General features: G+C 36.1%; 1 protein-coding gene across 2 annotated transcripts in view; it reads right to left on the bottom strand.

Moving 5' to 3' along the window:
* ZNF654 (zinc finger protein 654) overlaps nucleotides 1-19499 on the bottom strand; it is a 91337-nt gene that overhangs the window by 22785 nt on the left and 49053 nt on the right. For both annotated transcript variants that reach the window (XM_069578844.1, XM_069578833.1), the window contains exons 3-4: nucleotides 15761-15842; nucleotides 220-355 (exon numbers count right to left, since the gene is read on the bottom strand). In XM_069578844.1, coding sequence (XP_069434945.1) covers nucleotides 220-355; nucleotides 15761-15842 — 218 coding nt within the window. The remainder of the gene's footprint in view (nucleotides 1-219; nucleotides 356-15760; nucleotides 15843-19499) is intronic.

Raw genomic sequence — 19499 nt, 5'->3', positions numbered from 1 at the left:
TCTGAATTTTAATAGGGAATTACCAGAGATAGTTTTACCTAATCTTGTGTCAAATCACTCTTGGGCTGGGTTAATATAGCAAATCAAACACACTTCATGTGAAAACACACTAGTCTTATTCAGTACTATAAATAAAAGCACTAATACTGCTCTAGCTAGAAAATGAGACTGTGTTTGTTTCTCACAGATGTAGGTTTGGATTTGAGTCTCCTGTAGTACCTATCTCCTGAGATGCTGGCTGGGCTTTTAGAACAGCTTGCAACACAGGATCTTCCCATGGGCCACCATCTCTAATGATTCGAGTCACCAGTTCCAGATTCACATTTCCATATCTGCGGAGGTGATTCTGGCATTCCTAGGAGAGAAAAATCATTTTGGCTTTGTGAATTTAAAGGGGTTAAAAACTAAACTTGATCATCATTGTCAATAAAATGACTGATGGTCAGTAAGGCAGCTGTCAAACTATGAAAGAGAAAGGGTTGCTTTAGTAACCTAATTAGGGTGTCAAAAACCCATTAGTACACAAATAGGCTTTAATGCCAAAGGTTACACAGTTTATACAAAATTGGACTTAGAAAATCCCATTATAGCAGGGATAAAGTGTAACCTAAGGAAAAAACATAAGGGATGCATCATTCCTAGGAAAAGAACCGGGCTGCAAAAATATAAAACATGTATGTTCAGTTATGTGAGGGCTCATAAAGTTTCCATTAACAATGGCAGGCCTGACAATAAGAAGGGAATAAAGAGGTCCCTGTCCAATGCAGACTCTGGCTGGCAGGTAGGTATAGGTCCTTGTCCCTGATACCAGATGTAGAATCTTAGATGTGGCAGCAGCTGGAAGAGGGAAATTTTATTCCACTTTGTTGTATAAGTAGATTTATAGTCTTGAGATGAGAAAGGACAGGCTGAAGGAATGAATCTAGCCTATAATATGAAGACTTTGCATTAGATTTAAGATAAAGATACTATTGATAAGTTGGGCATGAAGTGATAATTTATCTATGCATTTGTGGGGGTTACAAAAGATATTTGAAATGTTTTTATAGACTGGTGATTAACATAATGAGTTATATATAACATAAGTTTGTAAACAATGTTAAGAGAACTTGGTTTATTGAATTTACTTATTAGACTTAGATTTACAAGATTTAATCATTTGATTATGCATCTTAGATTCATTATGTACTTTGTCAGGTGTTTTTAAAAATATTTCATGGAATTTGATAATTTAAAAAGATTAACTGAAGATCTAGTGAAGGTATAGATAGATTTATTTTTTAATGCATAAATTGAACTTAAGGCCTTAAGAAAAAACTAGATAGTGGCATTGGCAATGCTAAAAACTGGAATAAAATGCACATCACTTAAAACACAAACAATTGTCAAAATTTTTTTCTGTGCTCAAAAAATCCCTCAGACATGAAAAACTTAGTTATAAAGCGAAGCTTAGGATAAAACCATATATATTTACAAATTTTACTTAGATGAATCATTAGGCTACATATTCAAAGTGGCAATTAACATTTTGCTTTTATTAAATTGTCATGTTCTTTCATTATTTCAGTAGCCCAAAGTGGTATCTATTTGCCACTTTTCATTCATTGTTAAAGTACATGAAAGAGGCTTTGTCTTTTAAGAGAACAAGGCAGTAGAAGAAATCACGTTTCAAGACAAAGAACCATTCAAAGAAGTACCACCAAGTCAAACAGGAAAACACCTTCTAAAAGTTACTTATGGAATTCCCAAATTAAAATAAGCAGGCAAGCACACAAAAACCCTATAAACAGTGGGCAAATTACTTAACCTTTCCGCTTTTTCAGTTAACTCTTCTACAAAATGGATACTACAAACACCTACTTCATAGGATTGTTATGAAGATTAAACAACACATAGTACTGATACTTAATAAATGCAAGATACTTTTTTTCTAGTATTTTTAAAGATTCTGAATAAATATTTAATTTTAGGACACCCAACCGCTTAGCATAAAATTAATTTCTATATTTCCATGTGTTAGCATGTTATAGCACTCATAAAAATAAGGTATAAAGTTATTGATCAGCCATGATTTTTTTAACACATGGAACACAGTAATGATCTGGGCAATGACTTCATGGATAAAAATTATAATCAGTTTCAAACCTCAAGGTAAATAAATTCCTAAATTACTCTAGACATACATATCATTGCCAATACAAATTAAGCTACTGTAAGCTGGCTTTTCGGAGAAGGCAATGGCAACCCACTCCAGTACTCTTGCCTGGAAAATCCCATGGATGGAGGAGCCTGGTGGGCTGCAGTCCATGGGGTTGCTAAGAGTCGGGCACGACCGAAGCGACTTAGCAGTAGCAGCAGCAGCAGCAGCAAGCTGGCTTTTGGTCCAAAGCACAAGAAATAGGTGAGCTGGATGCCAGCCCATGAATCACTGGTGAGGCTTTCACTCTGCTGTGGAACTCTTGGTGAGGCACCAATAATATAGCACTTAGCACTGTGGGACCTAAAACAGGACTTGGGCCTAAAGTCAAAAGATGATGAAACAGATCTACTGCTAATATCTTAAACTTGGCAGAAAATAAGAAACACTTGGAGGTCTTGTTAAAAGATGATTCCCAGACCCCAATTCAAACCTAGTGTTTTAATTATTAAACCTACTGTTTAATTATTATAATTCAAAGTTTCTAAAGAAAAACCCTAATAACCTGTAGGTTTAACAATAGCTACCCTTCAGTCAGCTCTGGCATATGTTTTGATTGTACCTCTTACATTTAAAGTGTACTGTCATAAATGTTTATACTATAAAGTATATACTTGCACTCCTACCAATCCTTCTATTAAAATTAGTAAATTAGCTTAAGTTCATTTTCTACGATAAAATTATATTTAAGTGAAAGTTTTGGTTTTTGGTGCACTCCTTGAGTCAAATATAGCATATTTTGGAGACCACTTCTATGGGGAAGTAAGTCTGGATAGGAAATAGAGATAAAATAAAGATTTCACTTTGGTCTATTTTAGACACAGAATGAAAGAAAAGTTTTTAAGTATCTTTTGGCTCATTTTTCCTTAAATAGTATGGTGGCTTTTTTGAATGGTTTTCAATTTAAAAGCTCTCAAGTGAAAATGGAAATACTTAAATCACTCTAGATTTACAACTTATCTTTTCTAGAGTATATTTATATTGTATTTTTTAGGAGGTTTATTTAATTAAAAAACCTATGTATTAACTTGGACCTATATATTAACTTAATCCTTTATTTACTCACTGCACTGTGCTAAATATAATTCCCTTGGAAACTTACATTCAGCCTTGTGTCTTTGCCAAAGTAGAGAGAAAACATAACTTCCTCACTCTTCATTTATAATCTGTTTAGTTCCAGAAGACTTTTCTTTCACAAACTTGATGCCACTTTACATGTCTGTGTAGCTGCAGGTCAGTGTTCTGGCCATTACACAAACTCAATCTGAATCCTTTTGTTTATCATAGTATAGAAGTTCTTAATACTTAAACTTCATATTTAAGGACCTCTGAATTTACCAACCTAACTCATTCAACTGTTAATGAACACCAGGACTCCTCTTCTCCAGCCTGGTTTTTAATGTCTCCTAAGCTTATCTCATACTTCCTTGCCTATGCCTTTTCTCCTACCACTCTCCGCTACAACTTTCTCCTGTCTTCCCACTGAGAAGCCTCCACTAGCTACCTCAATCCATAATAATTCTCCAGCAGTATTGAAAATCTGTACAACTCTACTCTTCTGGTACTCATTATATAGGAGCAAGGCCCTGCATTACTGAGTAGGTGTTGCCATCATCTTACTTCCTAGGTAGTTAGAAGTTTCTTCGGTCAGAAAAGGAATGTATACCAGAGAAGATATATACTTAAATAATAGATAACTTTTAAAATCAAATTAGGATTTTACAGAAATCTGTGAAAGTAGAAGCACTATGAAATATGTCTTATTTTGAATGAAATCAGATTCCAGAATAAAGTATAAAATACCATGTCAAATTCATTCATAAGCAAGATATTGCAGCAGATCAAAGCAAAAATGTAAAAGGTATTCAATGTGATTGATTTATAAAAACAAAGACTTTAAAACACAGCAAACTCTTTATAATTTATAACACTTGGAAATGAGAATGATCATATCTTTTATTATTACATTTTCATTAGCTATGGTAAAGTACTTCAAAAAGGGTAAAATTCAAAGATGTTATGCACTTTTCTTTTACAAAAAGACAGTTCTCACAAATTTGCTGTTCTTTTCTGTGATAGGTTTCTGAGAAATATTTATCTGATGTTTTTGAGAAAATTAGCATTCTGAGTTTTCTAATATAGAAAGATAGTATACAGTGAGAAAGTTACTCTGAAAAAGAAAGTTCTTAGGACATGATCATTTAAAATAGATGTTTGGATGTATTTACATCATTACATGACTGTTGTTGCCCCAATTCATTACCAACTATAATGCTTGTATTTATGCCATTAAAAAAACTTAATTAGAATTTTCTGTTTAAAACATCCTTCATTTGGAGCATTTTAATGAGTTTTCAGTTTATTTGTTTAAAAATGGTTACTGTTCAAGAAAACAGTGATTTCAGAAACAACAAATTTAGTCAAATTGCAAAAAACTGAAAATTGCAAATTTTTATTAAAAATTTTTCAATAATATGAACTTAAAATTTTTTAAAAATAAAGCACATTCAGTCATACTGGTGTCATTAAATTTTACACTGTTAAAATGTTATTTTACTACATATTTTTTATGTTTTATAATAGTTGTTTAGTTGGTAAGTCATGTCCAACTCTTTTGCGACCTCATGAACAGTAGCCCATGAGGCTTCTCTGTCCATGGGATTTCCTAGGCAAGAACTTTGGGGTGCGTTGCAATTTCCTCTTCCAAGGGGTCATCCCAACCCAGGGATCAAACCCATGTTTCCTGTATTGGCAGGCAGATTTTTTACCACCGAGCCACCAGGGAGCCCATATAGTATTAGTGGAAGTGAAAGTGTCCATCACTCAATCATGTCCCACTCTTTGCAACCCCATGGATTGTAGCCCACCAGGCTCCTCTCTCCACGGGACTCCCCAGACAAGAATACTGAAATGGGTTGCCATTCCCTTCTCCAAGGGATCTTCGGGACCAGGGATCAAACCTGGGTCTTCCACATTGCAGGTAGATTCTTTACCATCTGTGCCACAGGGAATATTTCCAAATGCTATAGTATTAGTACATGTACATAAAATAACAACTATACACATATTGGGGATATATGTTCAAACTGAGAAAAAAAAGGCTGAATGGGTATGCTATCAGAAGTCTAAGGATTCCTAGTTTTAGGTATTATTTATTTATTTTTGTGTTTGGTATCAGTTATAAAACTCATCTTCTTCTATTGATCCTAATGGCTTGGGAGTTTTCTTCAACATCCCCTGGTCTGCTTCTTCCTTGCCATTACTACAGTTTGTGCTCTAGTCGATGCCTTCATCTGCTATCACTCAGACAGCCGCAGTAAAGTTTCTTATTTCTCCCTCTCCCCATTAGGGTGGTCTTGAAAAGGCTTTAAAATGTTAAGACCATGAAGCATTTAAGATAGGAGTATAAATAAAAACATTTCTTTAAACCCATTCTTTTGACCCATACATTATTGCAAACACTTGGTTGCATTATTTAGTAGATTAGGGAACACTGGAAAGAGGGCTGAGTTGAGAACAGGATTCTGTAAACCTCAACTCTTTTGAGCTTAAGTTTCTGATCTATAAAATAAGGAATTATTGGATTAAATTTCTAAGGTGATTGTCATCTTAAAATTATAAAAAATTCATTATTGCATATAAATTATCCATATTTCATTTTAAAAAAATAACTAGAAATCATGTACTTATAAGTGAACTATTAGGGCTTTTGAAAAAATAAAAATATTTATGAGTTATTATTTCCTATTTAATAAACCTGATTACATTTAAAAATTTTAGGTAACAATGTAAACGTTACTTAGTTTTTTTCTGAAGGGGAAATCAATCATAAATAAAGTAAAACCACCAACTCAGAGTATAATCAGATTTCAGAATTAATTGGTAGTTGCCATGATAATGGTCTTCCCTGGTGGCTCAGATGGTAAAGAATCCACCTGCAGTGTGGGAGACCTGGGTTTGATCCCTGGGTTGGGAAGATCCTCTGGAGGAGGGTATGGCAACCCACTCCAGTATTCTTGCCTGGTGAATCATCATGAACATAGGAACCTGGCAGGCTATAGTCCATGGGGTCACAAAGAGTAGGACGTGACTGAGCAACTAAGCACACACAGCACAGCCCTTTCAATTTAAAGACAGGAAGTTTTATTTCTGCATATCTTATTAAGAAACATTTTACTAATTTAGTTTAAAATTATTTTTACATAGAAAGTCTGAAGATTACAAAGAAATATATTTCTATGTGTGTTATCTGAGCATGAAAGTACAACCTACCCTACTATCAATAATTTAAAATAAGTAATGAAATGATATGGCCATCAGAGAAATGCTATTGTTACAGTTCTAACCTGTAAGATAGACCCTGAAGCAGAATTAAGGTAGCTACAAGATTACTTGAGCACAGGTTCCTAGGCAAACTAAATATAAAATATGACTCTGTGAGTAGGTCAGTCAAGAGAACAGGTCACAATATGGGTTATGCCACAAACTGACAAGTTACTAAAGCTCCAATAAATATTGTTGAATGAATGAATAAAATTTCTCAGGTCTTTGGTTTAATGATTTATTTAGAAATATTTTATCTGGGAACATATATATTACTTCAGGTATTAATATGTTCAGATAATATGGGAACACAATTTTGAAACTGCTTCTCACAGAAGGTCTTGCTCTTAAGCTGGTATTTGTTGTTCAGTCACTCAGTTGTGTCTGACTCTTTGCAATCCCATGGACTGCAGCATGCCAGGCTTCCCTATCCTTCACCACATCCGAGAGTTTGCTCAAACTTATGTCCATTGCGTGGAGTCAGTGATGCCATCCAAACATCTCGTCCTCCGTCATACCCTTCTCCTCCTGCATTCAATCTTTCCCTGCATCAGAGTCTTTCCCAATGAGTTGGCTCTTTGCATCAGGTGGCCAAAATATTGGAGCTTCAGCATCAAGCCTTCCAATGAATACTCAGGGTTGATTTCCTTTAGGATTGACTGGTTTGATCTCCTTGCAGTCCAAAGGACTCTCAGCGGTCTTCTCCAACACAGAAGGTTCAAGAAAGTATCAATTCTTCAGCACTTAGCCTTCTTTATGGTCCAATCTCACATCCATACATGACTACTGGAAAAACCATAGCTTTGACTAGACAGACCTTTGTCGGCAATGTCTCTGCTTTTTAATGATTGCTGTCTAGGTTTGTCATAGCTTTTCTTTCAAGAAGCAAGTGTCTTTTAATTTTATGGCTGCAGTCACTGTCCACAGTGATTTTGGAGCCCAAGAAAATAAAGTCTCTCACTGTTTCCACTGTTTCCCCATCTATTTACCATGAAGTGATAGGACTGGATGCCATAATCTTAGTTATCTGAGTGCTGAGTTTTAAGCCAGCTTTTACACTCTCCTCTTTCTCTTTCATCAAGAGGCTCTTTAGATCCTCTTCACTTTCTGCCATAAGGGTGGTGTCATCTTCACATATGAGGTTATTAATATTTCTCCCTACAATCTTGATTTCAGCTTGTGCTTCACCAGCCCAGCATTTCTCATGATGTACTCTGCATATAAGTTAAATAAGCAGGGTGACAATATACAGCCTTGACCTGCTCCTTTCCCAATTTGGAACCAGCCTGTTGTTCCATGTCTGGTTCTAACTCTAGCTTCTTGACCTGCATACAGATTTCTTAGGAGGCAGGTAAGGTGGTGTGGTATTTCCATCTCTAAGAATTTTCCAGTTTGTTGTGATACACATAGTCAAAGGCTTTAGCGTAGTCAATGAAGCATAGATGTTTTTCAGGAATTCTCTTGCTGTTTCTATGATCCAACAGATGTTAGCAATTTGATCTCTGGTTCCTCTGCCTTTTCTAAATCCAGCTTATACATATGGAATTTCTCAGTTCACATACTGTTGAAGCCTAGCTTGGAGTTATATTTAAAAACCTTTTAACCAGAGCTACAAAGGTAGTTTTGAATACCAACATGAGAAATTTGCCAAATCATTTGGGAAATTTATTCCAATTAGTCTAGGGACGGGACATGATCTAGGTTTTGAGAAGGTTTTAGTGGAATGTCAATGGTTCTCAACATATTCCTATTAGCTAAAATAATAAAATCTGGGAGACACACTGGTCTTATGAAGATGATGAATATATACTCTCACTTCTTTTTGTGTGTGTGTCAGTTGCTCAGTCGTGTCCAACTCCTTGTGACCCCATGCACTGTAGCCTGCCAGGCTCCTCTGCTCATGTAATTCTCCAGGCAAGAATACTCGAGTGGGTTGCCATTCCCTTCTCCAGGGGATCTTCCCAAGTCAGGGATCAAACCCTGGTCTCCTGCATTGCAGGCAGATGCTTTATCATCTGAGCCACCAGGGAAGCCACTCTAACTTCTCAGGGGAGATCAACACTTGCCCCAGTAAAACAGGGTGGACGTAACAAGCTATTTACACTCCTCTCTTGTGGCTGGTTCTTTTACTTCTGATTATTTTTTGCTCTTCAAGATGCTATTACAGTATAGCCTTGGGCCTCCTCCTGTTTGGGAGTTTTTGTTCTCTATTTCCTCCCACCTCCTTTCCCTACTCACACAAAGGTCAAACAGATAGAAAAATAGGGTAGAGTACCAAGAAAAAAAAAAAAGCTTAACTAAGGCCAACTTCTATGCTCAGTCACTCAATTGTGTCAGACCCTTTATAATCCTGTGGACTGTAGCCAGTGAGGATCGTCTGTCCATGTGATTCTTAACACAAGAATACTAGAGTGGGTTGCCATTTCCTCCTCCAGGAGATATTCCCTGACCGTGGGATTGAACTCTGCATCTCTACAGAGCTCTAGCAGTAATGCTTTTAGATTACAGGTTGGCATTTTGTTGACTACTTCAGGGTCAATCTCTTTCCCCGCCCCTAAATAAAACAAGTGAACAAAAATCTATGTAAGTTATTTTTCTCTTGATTAATAAAATGATACATGATCTTGACTTAAAAAGAAACAAATTAGAGAGATACACATAAAAACCCATAAATCTACCATTAATTGATCATCATTCAGTTCAGCTGAGTTCAATTGTTCAGTTGTGTCCAACTCTTTAAAACAATCCCATGGACTGCAGCATGCCAGGTGTCCATCATGACTCCCGAGCTTGCTCAAATTCATGTCCATCAAGTCGGTGACGCCATCCAACCGTCTCATCCTCTGTTGTCACCATCTCCTCCTGCCTTCAATCTTTCTCAGGATCAGGATCTTTTCCAGTGAGTTGGCCCTTGGCATCAGCTGGCCAAAGCACTGGAGCTTCAGCTTTAGCATCAGTCCTTCCAAGGAATATTCAGGACTTACTTCCTTTAGGACTGACTAGTTTGATCTCCTTGCAGTAAAAGGGACTCTCAAGAGTCTTCTTCAGTTCAAAAGCATCAATTCTTTAGCACTAGCCTTATGGTCCAACTCTCACATCCATATATGACTACTGGAAAACCACAGCTTTGACTATATGGACCTTTGTTGGTAAAGTAATGTCTCTGCTTTTGGGCATCATTAGTACTTGGATATTCCAAAGATATTTAAAACTCTTGTGTCTAGAATTGAACTTATCTTCTTTCTAGATCCTCCTCTTCCCCCTATGATCAATGCTCAGTTAGTGAATAGCACTACTCTACGTGGTTATTTCAAAGAAGGAAACAGCAAGCCACTCCATTATTCTTGCCTGGAGAATCCCATTGACAGAGAAGCCTGGTGGGCTATGGTCCATAGGGTTGCAAAGAGTTGGACAGGACTGAAGTTACTTAGCACATACATGGTTACTTCAGCTTAAATGCCCAAGAATATACTTGATTCCTCCTTATTTTCCTTAATTCAATCCAATCAGTACTATAATCTGAGATCTTAGTTGTTGATTATTGTGTGTGTACTTTTATTCAAAACTTATAGTTTCTTTTTTCAGAATCATTTCTGATATTAATAGGATTTTCATAACAACATATTAACAATAGTGTGTTTACTTTTACTTGTTTCTTCAGATCAATCCTTTTTTTTTTCCTGTAACCACCCTGTGTAAATTCTTTGCTTTGATCACTTCTAAATCAGCTGGTTTCTTTCACTTTCCTGATAAAAGATAAGCTGGTTTGTCTTCTAAGTATCTGGGCTATTTATTTATGTTGCCCTCTGTTATAAACTACAGGGCTTGGCATCGTATTATTAAATAATACTTTTTTCCTTTAAAAACTCCAGATATTATTTGTTTCGGCATTTGTTACAATGAAGAAGTTCACTGCAGACCTGATTTTATTCTTTCCTTTGTGAGAACCCTAGTTTTTCTATGTGAGTCCTGCATCTGTAGGAGTTTTTTTAATCCTAAAAATGAAGACTGTAATAAGATATGGCTGTATGTAACCATGAATTGAAAATTAATTTTTTAAATTATTTACTTCACTGATTTGGTTTTTCTTAGAGCTAGTCTGCTGCTGATAGCCTTCACTACACTTTTAATTTAGTGGTTTCCTCTCCATACACTATTTTACTTCCATACATCCTTGAGGTTGTCCTTTCTTTTAAATTTCACTTCAGTTTCATGGAAGATACTTGAGACTCAACCCCAGCAAGAACATAACTGATCCTTAAAAAAAGAAACACCTTTTATCTTACCATGTAACTGAAGGTAATTCAGGTTATTTAGTCTCTTCATTCATCTCTACCTAGACTATTTACAACAGAGAGCTGTTTTACTAATGGATAAATAGGTCTTTGTCAAATTTTTCAAGTCCAAACACAGAAGGTAAAAGTTTCTAAGTATGATTTGTTAAGAGTAATGGCCTGTGAGGCAGTAAATTATGAGGAAGCTACAGCTGGAGCTGTACAGCTGAGCTATTCAGAAAACTTTCTTACCTCTGGGTACTGGGACAGGCTGCATTTAGTTTGGGTCATACCATCATTCTCTCAATGAAAGGAATGCTCTCATGCAGAGCCATACATGCCATTTTTAATGTAGGTTTAACAGTCACATCACAATTCCTGTTCTGTTGGTTCTGCTGCACACCTAGTGTATTTTCAGGAAGCACCAACCAGAATGAGACTGGCCACATACCAAATGACCCACTATTTGCGATTTCCTCTGGCCTCTACTCTTACAAGCTGGTGGGGGGAGCCACATATTGCTGGATAGCACTGGATGGTTCTCTCTTTTATCTCTGTCTCTCATTTCCCTATTTACTCACATTCAGTCAATCAACTGCTGATTTTATAACATTCACAAGGAATTTTTTTCCAAATTTTACATTATTTTTATCACTTCATTGGGAGTCTATTTAATTAAATTAATGGAATTAAATTAATGGGTTTTAGAGACCAAGTGTAATGAATTCAATTACAAGCCTATGGAAAGCTCACCAATGAACAGATTAAAAATAACAATAATGAAGTTGGTGCATCACACAAGAAATGTGTCATCTTCTTATGCTGAGGTAAAGAAAAATTACCAGAAGCCAAGTACCAAGAAAGCAAGCTTTTAGGAGCCAGCACAGATCCTCCTCATCTTACGATGGGGTTAAGGCCTAATAAACCACTGTAAGATGAAAACACCGTAAGTCGAAAATGCATTTAATACATCTAACCTCCCAAACATCATAGCTTAGCCAAGCTTGCCTTAAAAATGCCCACTTATACTGGGCTTGTAGTTGGGAAAAGTCATCTATCACAAAGCCTATTTTATAATAAAATGTTGAACACCTCATGTAATTTATTGATTATACTGAAAGTCAAAAACAGAATGGTTGTCTGGGTACAGAATGGTTGTCTACTATCATGATAGCATGGCTAATTGGAGCCACTGGGAGCTGCTGCCACTGCCCAGCATCATGAGACAGCACCATATGGCATATCATTAGCCAGGAAGAGATCAAATTTCAAAATGTGAAGTACACTTTCTACTGAATGGTACGCTTTCACACCATCGTAAAGCTGAAAAATTCTAAGTTGAACCACTGTAAGTTGGGGACAATCTGTATATGGAACATCTGGCTCTAAGAATGACGTTTCCTCTTGGCATAAAGCACAGAGAAAATATAGTCAATGGATAAGAATAATAAGTAATTTCTACCTAAACAACTCAAGGTTTAGGAAATCTGAAATTCACAGAAGAAAAGAATAAGCTTAAGAGGTAGGTTTTGGTTTCATCGTGAAACAGAAATCCTAATAATATGACTTCATGAGTTCACATACTTCACCAGACAGGCTATAGGCCTTCCTTAGGCCTTAAACCTGATCATTTTTCTAAGAACAATGCCAAACGGAGGACCCTATACAGCAAATACAATTACTGTTCCCACTTTACAAACAATGAAACTGACACTGAAAGTATGTAACTTGCCCAAGATGACACAGTGGCAAGTCAGGAAATGGGTGGGGGAAGAGAATAAACAATTAACTCAAATCTGCCAAGAATGTTAGTCTCTTGCTGATTCCAAGTGTGATCTAGGGACCAACAGCATCACCTCATAGCTTGTTAGAAATGCAGATTCTTAGGTCCCAACCCAGAACTACTGAATTGTTAACTTGGATTTTAGCAAAATTCCCATATGATCTTTATGTACACTGAAGTATGAGCAGCTGTGTTTGTCCTACTTCTTGCAGAGAAGAAAGAGCATGATCTTAGCTGGTATGAACCTGTACGAAAGATGGATAGAAATGTACCACTTGGGAACTAGGGCTTGCACTAGTAGAAAGTATTAAAAAAAAAAATTTCAAAAGGTGACATTGGGTTTGTCACTGGATTATCAAAGGTTGGTCTAAAGCCTGGAAAATTCACAAGCTTGCAAATGTGAGGTCTGAAAGGAGTATACATGATGGACTACATGTTGGCCTTTTTTGAGTCCCTTCGGGCACCTGGCTGGGGAAGTACCAGCAGCAGCAGTTCAGTTACAAAATGAAGACTATTCTCCAGATAAAGCTAAAATGGGAACAAAAGGGGAAATTTCTCCAAGGAGATAGGAATTAGAGGCTTAGGAAAATTTAGAGTAGGAATGGGCCACAATATCACAAGTAGCAGAAATGCAAAGACTGAAAACAAACAGGAGAAGGGGTGGGTTTTAGAATTTGTTGAGGAACAGAAAACAGTGCAAACCTATTGAGGTTGAGGAACTCTCTATTGAGGAATTAATTATTTAGATAACTGAATGGAAACTCTGTTGACAAAGCAAAAAAAGGATATACACTTAACAAATACTATGATTTCACACATTTAAAACAGAAGTCAATTACTGTCTCTCATCAACTCTAAAAATACTTCAGTATTTGCCACTGAAGTCATTTGTCATTTTCAAAAATACTTGCAATTTACAAAGGTTTGACTTCTTGTCTTTTTGTCTCTAAACTAGAATTAAAGCTCACAATAGCAAGGTTTTTCTGGTTTTGCTTATTATGGTTTTTTCCCCAGAGCTTAGTGCATAGCGCACAGTGGGAACTAAATAAATATTTACTGGAGCAAAAATTCAAGAACAGATTGCTAAGGACACAAGTGTCGAAGGAAAAATGGAATGGAAAATTATTTTAAAATACCTGAATATAGATTCTAGTTAGAATGCAGTTTCCATGAGAACAGGTATTTTTACCTCTTTTGCTCAATGTAAGGATGGATACAACAGAAAGTTCAATATAATGTAACTGAGTCTAAGATGTGTTTTTTTTCCATATTTTTTAACACTGAGATCATATTGTTTTATAATACTATCTGAATCCATGTCAGCCTGGTAATGGTTATGATGTAGTTGTCATTCTGAATGCAAGGACATTAAAGACAGCATGAAACCTTGCCAAACAGTTTACTGGTAACTCAGAATAAAACCCAAAAGACTAGCAGAGCACTATTTTAACTCTTGGATATCAAATGGTATAGGTATAGATAATTAATCTAACTTAGTACCCCTGAAGCAGGAGTCAAAAGTGACTAGTTAAACAGAACTTATTGTAAGTCATTTTAAGCTTTTAAAAACCCAGTATACATGACTTTTAGTTCTTTTATTAACTATTTTAGGAAATGCTACATCACCAACACTTTTGATGCCACTGAAGACAAAATAGTGTAGAAAAACAGACACTGATGACTGGAAAGGAAAAGCAATTCTAGAGTCAGATTCTGAGTGTGAAGAAGTTTTAGATATACTTTAGCCAATTAAGTTTGCTTATAGTTTTCCTATTTTAGGACTTCCCTGATAGCTCAGTTGGTAAAGAATCTGCCTGCAATGCAGGAGACCCTGGTTCGATTCCTGGGTCGGGAAGACCTGCTGGAGAAGGGAAAGGCCACCCACTCTAGTATTCTTGGGCTTCCCTGGTGGCTCAGTCGGTAAAGAATCCACCTACAATGTGGGAGACCTGGGTTTGATCCGTGGGTTGGGAAGATCCTCTGAAGAAGGGAAAGGCTACCCACTCCAGTATTCTGGCCTGGAGAATTCCATATATGTCAATGGGGTCACAAAGAGTCAGACTGAGCGACTTTCATTTCACTTCCTATTTTATGTATGTACCAGAATAATCAATCATAAAAATCTGTTTTAATTCAACCTAAAACTCTTTCAGTAAACATGAAATGAAAGTTATAGGGGAGAGAAAGCATTGCACAACTTCTCTGTGACTCTGATGATTTCCTTCCTCAATGTAGAATGCAGTATGTTGTCTGAACAATTATACCCCTAGGGGGAGCTCAAAGTCCATCTTTCTTACGTGTGTGTGCTCAGTCATTCAGTTGTGTCCGACTCTACAACCCCATGGGCCGTAGCCCACCAGGCTTCTCTGTCCGTTGGATTTCCCAAGCAAGAATACTGGAGTGGCTTGAAATTTCCTTCTCCAGGGGATCTTCCCGACTCAGGCATCAAACCTGTGTCTCCTGCATTAGCAGGAGGATTCTTTACCACTGCGCCACCTGGGAAGCTCCACATCTTCCTTTATTCCACCCCCAAAAAGGGCAGTGAGATACTGCCAAGGACACATTAGTGAGCCACAGTACTATATACTGCTTCCCAACAAAACGGTATAAAAACAGCAAATGATCGTGTATCTACAGGTGAGGTCTTAGATCTTTAGTCATTCCCTTCTAGATTTACTCTTCATTCATAAAGTGTATGCAAAAAGAAAAAGAAAAAAAAACCCCATCTCCTCTCTTGGGAAGGCTATTAAGGAAATAGATGAGAAAATCAGAAAATAGCCAAGGGAAAAAGTGGCATGGGGACAGACAGCCTGCTTCTAGTCTAGGCAAAAAGAGTGCTTTTTCTGTGGCTAAGTTCTGCATGGGGTTTTGCAACAAAAGCCTTTAGCAATAAAAAGCATGCTAGCAATAAAAGGATGTGCTTAGGAAGCTACAGGGGGTGGTGGCAGCAGGCTCCATTCTAGCAAATAAAGAATTAAAATCTAATGTATGAACTTCTTAGAAGTACAGCTAAAAGTTACTTTTAAGAACTTTCTTTTCTGCCAATGTAACAGAATCTTAAGCATTGCCACGTTAGGAAATTTAGAAGCTTATAATCAATAAATAATCAATATACTATTTTCAGGCAGAGCAAAAGGGCCTGTTTCAAAGGTAGATTAAAATGAAATTAATAAACTGTTTTACCTGGAATGATCCAAGAATATCCTTTAAAGGCTCTTCATAAAATTCATCTCTTCCAAAGAACAGCAGCAACTCAAAGAAACTCCTAGAAAGAATAAGTGAATGGATTGATTTTTTTTGCCCCAATTTAAAGATTATCAAGAAATAACAGTTACATAATATCATATATTTAGTTTTAAAATAGTTGGCTTTGAAAAACTGTATTAATCATTTGAAGTAAAGTGAAGTTTAAGTCACTCAGTCGTGTACGACTCTTTGCAACCCCATGTACTATACGTACAGTCCATGGAATTCTCCAGGCCAGAATACTGGAGTGGGTAACTTTTCCCTTCTCTAGGGGATCTTCCCAACCCAGGGAACGAATCCAGGTCTCTCCAGCATTGCAGGCGGATTCTTTACCAGTTGAGCTACAAGGGAAGCCCATTAATCATTTAGGATTCATGTTATGTTTCTGGTAAAATTATAATAAAAAGAAATATACTGACATTCTGTATCAGTAGAATTACTTGAGTCTAGTAGTAGGAGTAGTGTTAGTCACTCAATTGTGTCCAATTCTTTCTGACCCCATGGACTGTAGCCTGCCAGGATCCTCTCCAGGCAAGAACACTGGAGTGGGTTGTCATTCCCTTCTCCAGAGGATCAAACTCAGGTCTCCTGTTTTGCAACCAGAGGGAAAAAATGCAGTGGTATACCAGGTGGCAAAAATATGGCTCCAGGTATCCAAATGATTAAAAAATCATAGTCCGACTTGAACCCAGTACAACAGACCCCAGAGAAAATGCAAAATCTAATTTTTTTTTCAGAGGGATAGAGTGGTTAGTCGCTCAGTCCTATCTGACTCTTTGCAACCCCATGGACTGTAGCCCTCCAGGCTCCTCTGTCCATGGAATTCTCCAGACAAGAATACTGGAATAGGTTGCCATGCCCTTCTCCAGGAGATATTTCCAACCCAGGGTTCAAACCCAGGTCTCCCGCACTGCAAGCAGATTCTTTACCATGTGAGCCACCAGGGAAGCCCTAGAACAAGGTAGGACTCCCAGAATATAGAGTAGTCTAGAGCAGAGCTGGCAAACTACAGTTTGTTTTTTTTTTTATTTTTCATAATACATGAGACAAGAACACTTAAATTTAAAACTTAAAATTGTTAAAAACCAAAAGGGGGGGGCGGCAAGAAAATAGTATTTCCTAACAGGAAAAATTACATGAAATTTAAATATCATTTTCAGTAACTACATTATTGTTCAAACAAAGCCACATCCATATATTTACATATTGACTATGGCTGCTTTCACACCAGATAAAAAAACTGAGTAGCTGCAACTAGATCTTACTAGTTAAGCCTAAAAATATTCGCTATCTGGCCCTTTACTCAGCCATGGTCTAGAGCCAACACTGGGTTTCAATCTCAGCTCCACTATTTCCTTTATATGTGACCCTGAGCAAGTCACTTAGTATCTCTGTGTCTCAGTTTCTTTATTTATAAAACAGGAACAATAATAATAGCTACCTCTTGTAAAGCACTTAAGACGATCCCTGGCAGTGCTATACAGGTGCTTGCTAATAATAATACAGAACTGTTTTTATTATTAATATTGCCATCAAAGTTTCCTTCAACAATCTAAGAGGAAAACTAAAGTATTCACAGATGAGTTTTTCCCAGATGTGCATATGCCAGTTTTGTTGAAATATAAGACACCAATTTTTCCTTACTTAAATTATGAAGATGTTTAAGATATCTTAAAAAATTCATCAAAATGTTTTTCTTCAAAAATGTATTACTGTGTAATGTAATACTGGAAATGTTGAATGTGTTTCATACATTGCTTAATATTTGGATAAACTATACATTTAGTATAATGCTTAATATGTAACGGTCTATACATTAGCCAATTATAATTAGTACTAGTCCTACTTATAGGTTACCTACAGTTCATTCAACTAAACTGAAATAATTATTCAAATTAGAATTACCTAAATAAAGTTATTTATATAAAAACAAATTATTTGCAGTGGCATGAGTATATTATAGATGGCATGCCTTTTTAATTAAAAAATTATACCTTTTATAGTCATTTTTACTTTTATCAAATAGTATACTCCTATTAGCTATGTAAGCTTAAATACCTAGAATACCACTAGAGTCCCCATTTATGAAACAAACTATATTCTGGCCTTAGAATTCAGATCATATTTTCACATATACTACAAGGGGTAATAAGGTACTTCCTAAAATACACAGGCACTGTTTGATAATTATGACCAGATTTACTTTTCGTTTCTGGGTCTCTGAAGCAGATTAAGTAATTTTCACAATGAAATACAAGAATGTGGATTTCTGCATTTATGTACCAAGGAAAATTCTACTAAATTATAATGCTTAACTATCCAAATACAAGAAATCCACCTACCAATTTAAGCCAAATAAAATTAGGTCTATTCTACATGAATTAAAGAAGAATAGAATAGAATGTTATAAACTCAATTTTTAACAATTTCTTCTATGATAATTCTAAATCTTTGATCAAATAGATATCTCAACTTAAATGCTACTTAAGCTTAACAAAGAGCATTTAGTCATACTCAACCATTTGAATGTATTTAACTTCAAAACAATTTCTTCAGTAATGTCTTTACTGAGGAAAGGTCTGTTATTTTATTTTTTCAAATATACAGATAAAGATACTGTACATTATTTTTTCTATATTATGAATTACCACCTTTGGTGATCCATCCTCTGAAAATAAGTAAAATGCCGGCTAAACAGCTGGCTTTTACCTTGACTAAAAATTAAAATAGTTATACTAATATGCTCCTCTGGTCAGTTTCACCACATTTCTAAGCCTGTAAGGAAAACTGCCTGCTTCCTCACTGAATTACACAGGAAAGGGAAAAAAAAAAGACTAATTTGAAAATCCTCTCATATAGGTTTTCACCTGAATTCATTTTCTGTAGATGGTCCAAAAATTCTCGGGCCAGGACTTTAGCTAAGCTTGGTCCTGTGCTAGTAGTATCTCCAGGTTTCTGGCTGAAACAAATGTAAATCCTCTCTAAATATCCACTTCAAACCCAGGCTTCAATTTTTACAAATAAATTTATTCCAATAAAATACAAATTCACAATTTGTAAATACTGTAGTATTTGTAAATATTAGTAATAATGATGATGTCAATAAAAATCATTGCCTATATAAGGACAGACAACACCACAAGCAAGAAGCAAAAGAAAATCCACAGAGACTTTATATATTTAAACCAGATCTAGAATATAAAATGAGGATAACATAGTTTAAGGACTCTTTGCAACCCCATGGACTGTAGCCCACCAGGCTCCTCTGTCCTTGGGATTATACTGGAGTGAGTTACCATTTCCTACTCCATGTTTAAGGAATAAATAAATATTAAAAATTATAAAAAAGATAATAGCAATCAAAAACTTATAGAAATAAAATCAACAAAATTAAAAGTCAATGAACACATTTAACTGCAGGTTAGACAAAGCTGAAGAAAAAAACTAGTATACTGAAAGATCTGTAAAAAAAATAAAGTGCAATACAGAGAGACAAAGACATGGAAAACACACACAAGGGTTAAAGACATTAGGAATGGAGTGTACAATTCTAACATGACTAATCATACTTCCACAAAAAAAAGAGAGAGAAAGAATGAAGCTAAGACAAAAACTAGGTAAGAATTTTTTATAACTGATAAAAGATATCAGATCTAGAAAGCCCAAGAAATTTCCA

The sequence above is a fragment of the Ovis canadensis genome, chromosome 1, assembly GCF_042477335.2.
Source record: "Ovis canadensis isolate MfBH-ARS-UI-01 breed Bighorn chromosome 1, ARS-UI_OviCan_v2, whole genome shotgun sequence".
NCBI lineage: Eukaryota > Metazoa > Chordata > Mammalia > Artiodactyla > Bovidae > Ovis > Ovis canadensis.
Note: the sequence above shows the minus strand (reverse complement) of the source record. Positions and strands in the feature narration are given on the sequence as shown.